The sequence below is a fragment of the Rhamphochromis sp. 'chilingali' genome (genome assembly GCF_963969265.1).
Source record: "Rhamphochromis sp. 'chilingali' genome assembly, chromosome: 3".
Lineage (NCBI taxonomy): Eukaryota > Metazoa > Chordata > Actinopteri > Cichliformes > Cichlidae > Rhamphochromis > Rhamphochromis sp. 'chilingali'.
In genome coordinates, this window is record NC_137931.1 from 25,749,280 (window position 1) to 25,760,640 (window position 11,361).

Sequence of the window (11,361 nt, forward strand, 5' to 3'; positions counted from 1 at the left end):
GTGAATTTTTGCAGGTGAATTTTTTTCAGGTGAATTTTTGCAGGTGAATTTTTGCAGGTGAATATTTTTGCAGGGAAATTTGGAGGATAAAAATTCAGTGTCATAAATTCAATGTCTAAAAATACTTGAATTCTGATGATACTATATTTCTTCCATAGATATCCGTGCTCTCTGTTTATTAATAAAAGCCAAACTTCATTAATGGTAAGTGACAGAGATCTGATGAGTTCTTGCTGGTTTGTATCCACAGGAGGATACAAACAGCTGCTTCTGTTTGCAGTCACCGTGCACCAGTGTTGTGTTTAATTGTGTCAGTGTTCATTTTTAAACACGTTTTTTAAATCAAATGTTTATGTATACATCAAGATTAATGTTCCAAACAAATGACACTGTACAGCAAATACATACATAGACATGTGCAGCAAAAGGAATCCGAGAAGATGTTTAACTTCTAAATGTTTAAATTGTTTGTTTTATATCCAAAGTCTGTCAGTTTGTCATTCCCTGTTATTGCTGCTGACTAATCACTCAAAGTGACACAACATGACCGTGGGTCTGATTTTTCTGGTAAACTTGTTTAGCAGCCCACTGGAGACGGATACCCTGTTCTTTGAACTTTAATACTGGACAGAAAATCGTCTCCTTCCAGAAACAAAGGGTAGCATTAGAACTTGTGTGAACAGCAAAACAATGTAGAAGATTTCCTTTTGTGTCTGTGTTGTGTCTAGGGCTGCCACGATTTGTCGACTAGTCACGATTACGTCGACTATCAAAATCGTCGACGACTGATTTAATAGTCGACGCGTCGTTTGAAGCTTTGTAAGATCCCAAAAGACGCAGGAATAAGTAGCAGGATTTAAGAGTGTAATAACGGACTGAAACAGAAGATGGCAGCACTGCATGTACAAGGATGCCAGCTGCCGTTAAACCCCGAAGAAGAAGAAGAAGAAGAAGAAGAAGAAGAAGAAGCCGCTGTGTCCCAGAATTCATAGCGCGGCCCAGCTCAGTTTCCAACAATGGCGGCAGCTAGTTAGTTTTAATATTACTCTTATTATTCTTTCTGGGTCACAAAATAAACGTTTAACATATTTTCAGCCGAGAATGTAGCTGTGTAAACCTCAAATATCGGCTCAGTTTATCAGGACACCACATATTTTCAAAAGCGCTCCGACGTTTTCAGAGACGTCTGTTACCCACTAGCTCGATAGCTAGCCGGGGGCTAGGTCACTAGCACGGTGAGAACACCGGACTCCAGGCAAATTGTTTTCAAACCCACCGCCGTCTTTCGCTACTCAGGTTAAATATATATGAGTCACTTAGATAAATTAAAAATGTTGTTGTTTGGCTTTTTTTTTTTTAGTATTTTATTTGTTCCTGAGTAAATCGGTTTGTCTGAGATTAAAGTTATAGTTTTTACACAGCTGAATAAACGTCAAGCAGACAGCTGATTATCAGAAGTGTGAGATGCTGGAGAATATACTCCGTTGTCCTGTTATATTTTAGATAGCAAGGAGTTTATTAAACTTCACCGAAACAATCTGCAAATTTCATTAAAATTGAATAAACTATCATCTTGTCTTTATTTTTAGTTAGCACCTTAAAAGCTTAAAGCTGTAAGCTAATGATAGTTATATAAGAGCATATGCTGCATGGTGCAATAAGCTGTAGTTTTACGTCCAGTGGATGATGATCTGATTAGTCGACTAATCGCATAAATAATCGGTGACTAGTCGACTATCAAAATAATCGTTTGTGGCAGCCCTAGTTGTGTCACATCATTTTGGCTCAAGAGTTTACTTTATTGCTATGTTTGTTTTTTGCTATTTTATTACTACATTTGTATTGTGCAGCACTTCGGTCTGCCAGGTGTGTTTTTAAAGTGCTATATAAATGATGATGACGATGATGCTTTCGGAACAGCTGAAAGACTTTAAAACAAACCTGTTACTTTAATGATATTTCTGTGGTACTACAGAGTCCAAAAGAAGTATCGCAGTAATAATTCATCCAAATTGTAACTTTTAAATGTCATTATCAGCCCAAAGGTTCACAACCAGTTCATCCCTGATAGAATGTAAATATATACAAATCTATAAATTGTATTATGTATATAACTGTGAAACAAACATAATGGACCATTAATGTATCATAATAGTACATTTCTGAATTTGGGGTATAATTCCAGGTGGGATGAGTGTCTGTACAGCTCCTCCTGTTGATGTAAAAAAAGAAAAAAGTAAATGCCAGTTTTTTTTAGGTTTTCATGTTGATGTTGTAACACAGTAAAGAATTACTCTTACAGAAATAAATGTCATTTTTTCAACTTGCAGTTAAATTCATGTAACTTAATGCTGATGCTGACTGGGGCTCACACGTCTTTTACTTTGTCTCCAGGACCGACTCACCATGGTTGACCCACAGGAAAATAGCCCGCAGGACATTCCTGACTATGACGGCATAGAGGATGAAGCTTTCCCCCCACTCCCACCACCACACTCCCCAGGCCGGGGAGGCCAGGAGGAAGGAGACCCTTTTGCAGATGGTAGATGCTGCTGTGCTCTTACAGGATTACTATGAGGTCTTTAAGATGTGATGATTCAGAACTTTGTATTTTAAATTCATGGTTTAATGAAGAATCATAGAAAAATAAGATTCAGGAAAAAAGGCTAATGTGGGAGAAATACAACCTCTCATAGTCCTTCCACAAAGCTTTTTGGAACAGCTTGATAATAATGAATTTGTTAGTTCAGCCTAGAATTAACAAATGCATGAACTGGTTTTTCAGCATCTCTCTGAGACTGGATGTTTCTAACAATAACAACACACATGTTTTTGTTTGCGTGAGCAAATGAAACCTATCAGATACTGTTCAAACCAGCACATTTCTTCTGTAACCTCCAGTCTATAATTTGTCTGGATTTAAAGATAAGCTTGAAGTTTGCCACGCTGCCAACAGAATGAGTTAGAAACACATCCTGTTGTCATGTGTTTTCAATGCAGGAGATGAAGGTGAGGTATCACAGCTGGCTGATGTCCCTACTGCTAAAAGGAGAGGCGTGAAGAGACCCCAACCCAAGCTGGACTCCCACAGGTAGCAAAGACATTTATATCACGACAGAGGGTTGAAATGCATTAAAATGCGCATTTAAATAGGAATTTGATGTCATCTTGTGTGAGCTGGGACACAAGGAGGCCAAAATCATTGATTGACGTGTGCAGACTGTCAGTGTTGCAGCCAGGTTGAACACGAGTCTGTGACTGCACTGGTTTTTATCACCGTTTCACTAATAATCGTGCACAGAGGCTCAGAGACACACTGACACACAGAGTTGTTGCAAATGTTTGAAAACGTAAGTTTGTGGAAAGAACTTTGCACAAAAAAAGTGATGTGATATTATCTGAGTGGCGACACCTGTCGTTTCGCAGAGTACTGCAGCGTCTTCTTACGCTTTAGCGGCAGGTACAAATGACTGCATCTGTGTGATGATGGTGCAGCTTCACTCTGCCAGTCATTTAAAGAAGAAAGACTCTAATACCATTGTTGTTTTCATCATTTGGATGGGCAAAATTCCCAGACTGAAAATTGTCAGAGCGTTGGAGACATCCCTGGATGTGTGTGAGAAAGATGTTTCCAGTCTCTGTACACCTATAGTGTGAACCTGGTTAGTATTGCCAACCATAAGTCAGGCTCGTTCCCAGTAGTCTCCCAGTGGGTGTCCCAGTGGCACTCCTCTGTTACTGTTCTGTTCACAATGTTCCTGGACAGAACTAAGTTATACTAAATCAAAGGATGTTAAATAAGCTTTTAAGTAAGAACGTCGATTATACTTAGGATAAAACTTGCAAGCTGTATTAAAGAAAAACATAGATTTTCATTTGATAAAATATTCAAATTAATTGCAACTTTGCTATAAATATATATATATATATATATATATATATATATATATAGCAATTTTTTATTTTTTATTTTTAGATGGAGAAATTTGACTATTTCTCATTATACTGCCTTATGTACAAACAGGTAGGAAAAGAAAGGTTGTGGGCACCCTGAAAACCAAACACCCTACCCCCCCCCCCCCCCCCCCAACAAGCTACTGCCTTCTGAACATGGTACATCTGAAGGCACTGACATTTCCATTCAGAGGGTCTGTCTGTGTTGGCCCTGTGACAGGCTGGCGACCTGGCTGCTGGGATGGGCTTCAGCCATCCACGATCCTGAATTGGATAAGCCAAATACGCCTGGATGTGCTGCTAACCCTGCTTGTAATCCATTAATGGTTTAACTTAGTCTTAATATTTTTTCCCAGGCTGATATCAGATCGAGGGCTTCCAGCTCTGGGCACTCTCTTTGACAATATCCAGTTCAAAGGCAAAGGACACGAGGTAGGATATGATAACATCTGTCCCACCAATTACCAGATGTGAATGAACATTGGTTTTTGAGCTAAATCTGTTTGGCCTGTCAGCTTTTAATTAGATGTCCTAAATTTGGTTTGAGACTAAAAGGTCAAAAGTTGCCCTTTCTGTCGTGGTCAAAAATGAGTGAGGGGAACCAGAGGTTGGTTTACCAAATTAAGATGTCTTTTGTTCCAATGACTGGAAGTCATTTTTTAGTGGGAAGAAGAAGCGTCCTATCACACACAGCCCTCTTTCATATCACTACTCGCTGTTTTTGATGTTTGCCCCATTAGGCTGCAGACCTGCGGCTGCTGATGCAGAAGATGGAGAACTGGGCCCACAGGTTGTACCCCAAATTGCAATTTGAAGATTTTATTGACAAAGTGGAAAGGCTCGGCAGCAAAAAGGAAGTGCAGGTGAGAGGAAGCAGTAGAATATTTCCTGCAAGCGTGTGGGATTCCTAATGTTCAGAATTTGTAATTTTTTACTCATTCTTCTATAGACATGTCTTAAACGAATACGACTGGACATGCCCCTGACACATGAAGATTTTACAAGTACAGATGGTAAGAAGAAAAATCATTACTGATGGGGATACGGTGGACTAGGGCTGTGCGATATGACCAAAGTCTCATCTCCCGATATAAGAATTCTATCGTCCGATAACGATATAAATCACAGAAATGTAACATTTTCTGTCAATTCTGTGAATCTCGACTTGCGTGAAGTGTTTCCAGCTGCGCGTCATGTAGCTGGAGTCGAGTGTTTTAACCGATGCATGAAACGACACATTTTTAGACAGAAGTTGTAACGGCGCCGTTTTCTTTGTGAGTATTTATTACACGGCGTGCTGCGGGGGAAAGCCTGTTCTAACGTTTGAGTCTAAGGTTTATTTTTTAGCACCTGGCGGCTCTGTTTTACTTCTCATCCGTAAACACTCTGCTCTTTCACGTGATTCCGTTTATTTTGAAAAGCCTCAACAGGATCTTGAGCTTTATTCTGAAAGGTTTATGTGGAACATAAACAAGCGGACACGCGATGGTTTTACCGTCGTTGTTGCTAACGACAACGCATAAAAACAGGCGCTTGTCCGTCCGTAGTGTGGTTATATATAAGAGAAAGAGAGAACTTTACTACAGTGACATCAGAACCATGAAGAAATATTGCCGTAAACAGTTTATTTTGCGACACCACGAAACAAACGATAGCGTAAAATGAAATAGACGTTTTTATATCGTCAAACCGTATATATCGTTGTATCGAACAGCCCTACGGTGGATTCACACCTGCAGGTGCACATAGGAAATACTTGCCATATTCCACAGGACTTAATTATCAGCACTGCTTGAAATTGTGTTCAGGTGCTGGTGACGAAGAGGTACAACGTGAACTGGAAACATTTGGGGATCCTGATCTGTTCAGCAGAGAGAGTTTTATTAATGCTCCCCAAGGGCAGATTGCCGAAGCCCTCGCTCCCCCACCTACTCCCTCTCTGACCGAAGAGCAGCAGAAACGTATTGAGCTGAACAGACAGCGGGCCCTGGAAAAGAGGCGCGCACGCCAGCAGCAAATTGGTAAGAATGGCAAAAATGTATCATACAGCTGGGACACAATATAACAGAAATAATTAATGATTCTGCTACAAAACATCCAGCGAAGGTTCATAAGGATCATCTAGCTTCATTGGTGTATTAACTTTATATGAAAATACAAAAAGCAAAACATTGAATGTACAGTATATTGCCAAAAGTGTTTGCTCATCTGCCCCCACACTCATATGAACTCGAGTGACATCCCATTCACGACGTCCGCCTGTGCAGCTATATCAGCTTCAACTCTTCTGGGAGTGTTTATGGGAGTTTATGACCATTTGTAAGGTCAGACACTGATGTTGAAGGCCTGGCTCCAAGTCTCTGCTCTCATTCATCCCAGTGGTGTTCTGGTCAGGACTCCCATGCCAGAGTTCATGTCTTTGTGGACCTTGCTTTGTGCACTGGTGCCCAGTCATGCTGGAACAGGAAGAAGCCATCCCCAAACTGTTCCCTTAAAGTCGGGAGCCAAAATGTCTTTGCATGCTGAAGCATTAAGAGTTCCTTTCACTGGAACGAAGAGACTGAGCCCAACTTCTGAAAAACAACCCCGCACCGAAATCCCCCTGCCACCAAACCTGGAGCTCTGTTGTCCTGGCAACTGCTAAGTTGACTTGTCTATCGGCTTTCCAGATTGAGAACTGTGATCCGTCGCTCCATAGACTGCATCTCTCCTGTTCTAGAGTCCAGTGGCGGCGTGCTTTACACCGCTGTGTCCCATTGCTTTGCGTTGCACTCTGTGATGTAAGGCTTGGACTACAGCTGCTCGGCCATGGAAATGGATTCCACGAAGCTCTCTGTGCACTGTTCTTTAGCTAATCTGGAGACCACGTGAAGTTTGGAGCGATGGACTCCACAGAAAATTAGCAACCTCTGTGCGCCTCAGTATCCACTGACCCCCACTCTGGGATTTTACGTGATCCACCACTTGATGGCTGAGTTGCTGTCGTTCCCAAACACTTCCACTTAGTAGCAGCAGTCTGCATGCCTAGGTGCTTGATTCTATACAGCTGTGGAAGTTACTGGATCACCTGAATTCAATGATTTGGATGATGGGTGGTGAGTGAATACTCCTTACAATGTAGTGAAGTGGATCTAGTGTATATATCCACCAGAAACCCTGAAGGTCGAGTGACGAGTTCCCGTATTGCACAGTTCGTCCAAACCACCAGAGATTCCTCACATTAGTGTGGAGTTTGGTAATAAGAGGCAAAGCATGTAGAAAACATTGATTTCTTTACTGCCTGTCTGATGTCAGCTTCAATTAGGCGTAGTATTTTTGTTTTTGCCTTACACTTGTGATCCAAACTGCTTTTACTTCCTCTTTAGTTAAAGCGGAGCCAGCTGTCTGCGATCTATTGTCTACAAATCTTTAACAGTGACATTAAATCGTTCTTCAGGGTCCTCATTTACCGCAGAAATGATGTAATGTGATTTAAATGAGACCCATAGAAAAGAAAATGACCTGTTGATCGGTCTCTATTATGAGCCTTCACCCATAAAAATGTGTTTACAGTTTATAACACTAGATGGTGATATGAGACCGTTTCCATTGTATTACCCGAGCATGATTTACTCATCGACTTTAAACTTTCACATTTTAGTCATTAGTCCTCCTTAAGAGGAGCCAATCCACCCCCCCCCCCCCCTTTTTTTTTCCTGTCCAGTATAGAAACTAAACAGCTGACATCGTTCGGGTAGTGTAGCTTCCAGAGATCTGAAGTTAACGTGAACTCTGGAGGGCAGTCAAAAGCTTAATTTTTTATAATGCAACATACTATTATTTACATACATATTATTTTAATAAGCAGTTTCAGGGTTCGTGCTGTTTTAATGAGTGTTCGATGGAAAACGACACTGAAGGAATTTGTACTCTTGAGTCACATGACAGTAAATAATTTCGAGTATGTGTACATAACACAGGCTAATGTTTAAAACTATGATTATTATTTTGCTAGCTATCAAACTTGCTGGAGAAATGATTGAAATGCACTGAGTGTGATAGAGTACGGCAGTGCTAGCACAGCAGTTAGTTATGGCATGGTGATTTATGCAGTGTGCTTTAAACTTGGCTAACATTACTTAGCAGTAGCAGTAATATTAGTGACTTCACTCAAGTGAAAGCTTTAATCGTTAGTCCGACACTTAACTAGCCAACTTAAGCCTTAAAGAAAAACTGGTAAAAAGAGGGACTGATGCATGTGGGCACAAAGAAGCCATTTCTTGTGCTGCTGAAGTTCCCTGGCTTTCATTCAAAATGTGTTTATCGTGAGCACCGACACATTAAACCATTTAAAAATTATAAATGGCTTTAAGCTCACATTGATGCCTGTGGGGCTCTATCAGCCACGGAGACGACAGACACATTTTAGTGTTTTAATGAATGAATGTTTCATACTTTAAGGCTGCCTGTTTATTTAAGGGAGATGAACAATACATTATTATTTGACATAATTCTATGACAGGTGATGGACTGAATAAATAGATTTTAGGTCGATGTTTGTGCGTTTTTAAAGTCTTATATGTTGAATTGAACTGAGTGTGTCATCTGTTCAAAGCCTCCCGTCAGTGCTGTTCTCCATGCCTGTCTTACTGTACATGGTGTTATTAGCACAAACACTTTAAAGCTGATCATTTAGGACTGTAACAATAATCCAGAGAGCAATGTAGTCAAACATCTCACAGTTAGTTTTATTGGGAATGAACTTTGACCTGTTAGGCCCCCAGGGCTTTTCTGAGCTTCCTGCTCGAAAATGAAGAGGCCAAAATAAATGGAGTATTTCTCTGCAATTACAAACTCTGTGTAAACAGTCTTGGTATCAAAATAAAGCTAACGCTTGTGAGCTGTCATCAGAGGGGTAAATATTACTGCAGATGTTACTATGTCAAAGTTACTGGGACTCAAACATAGAAAAAAATGATTATTTCCCTCACCTAATTTTTAAAAGTATTTTATAGCTTATATGCTATAAAATATACTTTGGGTCACATTTAACTCCAGAAAATCATAAATCAAAATATGGATGTTACCTGTCCACAGATTCATGGTGATGTAACTGCTCTTTTAACTGTTTGGTGTTTGTAGAAATGGTTTACAGCTGAGATTCAGAGGCTTCTGTGGACACTCATGTCTGCACTTATATTTCTGACCTCGTGTTATAACCGATTAAATGTGATCTCCTCTCTTTTCCCCCATTTTTGGTGGTGTGGGTGCTTAACTAGTTAAAGTACCAAACATCTGTCTCCTGTTGTTGTGTCACGTAGGAAAGAAGCATCAATATCTGATGAGCAGACTTGTTCATTTGTGCAGATTTCTTCTTTTGTGTGGTTGTTTTTTCCAAGTGGAGATGAGCATCTCTAACAAGTTGATTTGTTCACATTTGCACATCTGCATTTTTGAGAGAAATGAGTTTTTTGAGTTTGTGCACTATATGCATATAAGACAACCATTTCCTTTTTCAGTATTTTTGTGTGGTGCATTTTTCTCTGTTTTAACAAAAGAGGAACAAAGAACATTTAAGTCAACCTAAGACGATTTGTTTTAATTTTTACATGGTCTTACTGAGGTGATGCAAAGTGGAACATGCAAACTGTTTTTTTGGTAATGTGCTGGAAAAGCTTGATAATGGACCTTGAAAGTGCTTAAAGTGCTTAAATTTGACCCTGAACAATGAGTTTGAACCCTGCAGTTTACAGTTTCATTTTTCATTATCTCAGCTTTGCCTGTCTTTTATAAATCGTAGTAGACTGAGTGTGTCTGTGTTGACTGAAACCATCACTGTTTCTAATTCTCAACCCTTTCAGGCCCTTCAGCCTCTCAGACTGCTGACATGTTAGGAGACAAACCTCCAGCTGCATCCTCACCAAATGTCATCAAAGGTTCTACTGATGGAGATGAAACTGTAGAAGATCCTGACCTCGAGCCTTCCAACAACACCTCCACGCAACAAACCAGCCCGCTTTCCCCCAAAGACTCTGAGCCCGCTGAGGCTGAGACCGGCCTCAGCCCTGAGCAACAGCTCAGCAACGACTGTGTAGAGGGGGATTAAAGTTCACGTGCAGCAGTTTCTGCTGAAAAGCTTTGGCAGTGAGCAGATTTAAAGGTTTCCCAATGTTCGTGCCTGCTCATTCGAGTAATGTTGTGCATTTCTGGTGGTTTATATCTTGAGCACATGTTCCTACTGTGACGTCAGCTTTGGGTTAGCAAAGACATTTATAATCAATGGAAATGTTTTTCTTATTTTTAAAAGTCCAAATCCTAAACGTATTTACCATGTGTTGGTATCTGTTACAGAAAAATATTTGAACTGATCCACAGTTCCTGCTCTGATGCATCTTCTTTCTCCAGTTTCACTATTGGCAGAATTTTGGTTGCAAACATGTTTCTATAAAAGGCCTCTGTGTGTGTGTAGTATGTGAGCTGTCAACTGACCATCACCCTCTTCCAAGCATTAAGTGCTCGTTCAATTATGAACAGTTCTTTCTTAAGCTACTGCAGGGACATGAAACGCAACACGATGAAGTGGCTCCATCTGCGCTAATGAAAACACCATTTTTAATTACAGGCCACTGCACACATATTGAAATAGTTATGTACAGTTCATATTTCTGTTGGTAGTTCTAGAAAACAATCTTAAAATCCACAAACCAAAAAACGGTTCTGATTATTTACCAGTTCAAACAATAAAAATGTCCTTGGTGTTGGTGTCTTCTATACAGGCTCTTGATATACAAACTATAAGATAAATACATCCTAGTTTTATACATCACTTCCAACACAACCAACCTCAGGTGTGTTCATTACTCTACGGGTTTATTTTAAAGTCTGCTAATGAGTGACATGAAGTTTTATCAGTCCGGTGACCTGTCCAGGGCGTATCCTGCCTCTCACCCTATGACAGCTGGGACAGATTCCAGGACGTGCAGAAGAAAATGGACGAGTGGACGTTTTATCATCTCCAGAACAATACTCGTGCTGGGTTTTGTATGAAGTGGTCACAGGTAGTACAATATGTGTGAACTCACCAAAAATGGTTCTATAACACAAGACATTTAATTTACACAAGACATTGATCCCACCAGTGAGATATTGAGATCACTGGTGCTGAGAGAAAAGCCTTTTGTTACCAGACTTCTTTAACCTGCTGCAGTTGACTAGTTTCCTGCAGGATTGAACCACATTTGCAGTGAGTACTAGGTCTTGTCAAAGTAACTGCTGACACTTCACTGGCATTAACACGTTCCCTATCCTCCTTACAACTAAGTTTAACTTGATGTGATTTTAAAAACGAACTTTTACAAAACGTATCCACTGATTCGGTTTGACTCTGGTTTCTAAAAAGATGGCGGGACATGTTTTTACTTAATATTG

The 11,361-nt window shown here is 40.2% G+C and overlaps 1 protein-coding gene across 2 annotated transcripts; it reads left to right on the forward strand.

The window, feature by feature from the left end:
• The first annotated feature begins 186 nt into the window (after positions 1-186).
• On the forward strand, positions 187-10,180 carry LOC308393401 (TIMELESS-interacting protein-like). 2 transcript variants are annotated; one of them, XM_080877140.1, is made up of 8 exons: positions 187-204; positions 2,395-2,542; positions 3,001-3,091; positions 4,311-4,386; positions 4,695-4,817; positions 4,904-4,967; positions 5,763-5,975; positions 9,795-10,180. In XM_080877140.1, the coding sequence occupies exons 1-8, from the start codon at positions 202-204 to the stop codon at positions 10,037-10,039; spliced, it is 963 nt and encodes a 320-aa protein (XP_080733266.1). In that variant the 5' UTR covers positions 187-201; the 3' UTR covers positions 10,040-10,180. The 2 variants fall into 2 exon arrangements, with proteins under 2 accessions (XP_080733266.1, XP_080733267.1); XM_080877141.1 differs by lacking the exon at positions 187-204 and adding an exon at positions 983-1,235.
• Positions 10,181-11,361: the final 1,181 nt, after the last annotated feature.

Coding starts and splice junctions, on each gene's coding strand:
- LOC308393401 (XM_080877140.1), top strand. Junction 4,818..4,903: donor GCAGCAAAAAGGAAGTGCAG/GTGAGAGGAAGC, acceptor ATTCTTCTATAG/ACATGTCTTAAACGAATACG. Junction 4,968..5,762: donor AGATTTTACAAGTACAGATG/GTAAGAAGAAAA, acceptor AATTGTGTTCAG/GTGCTGGTGACGAAGAGGTA.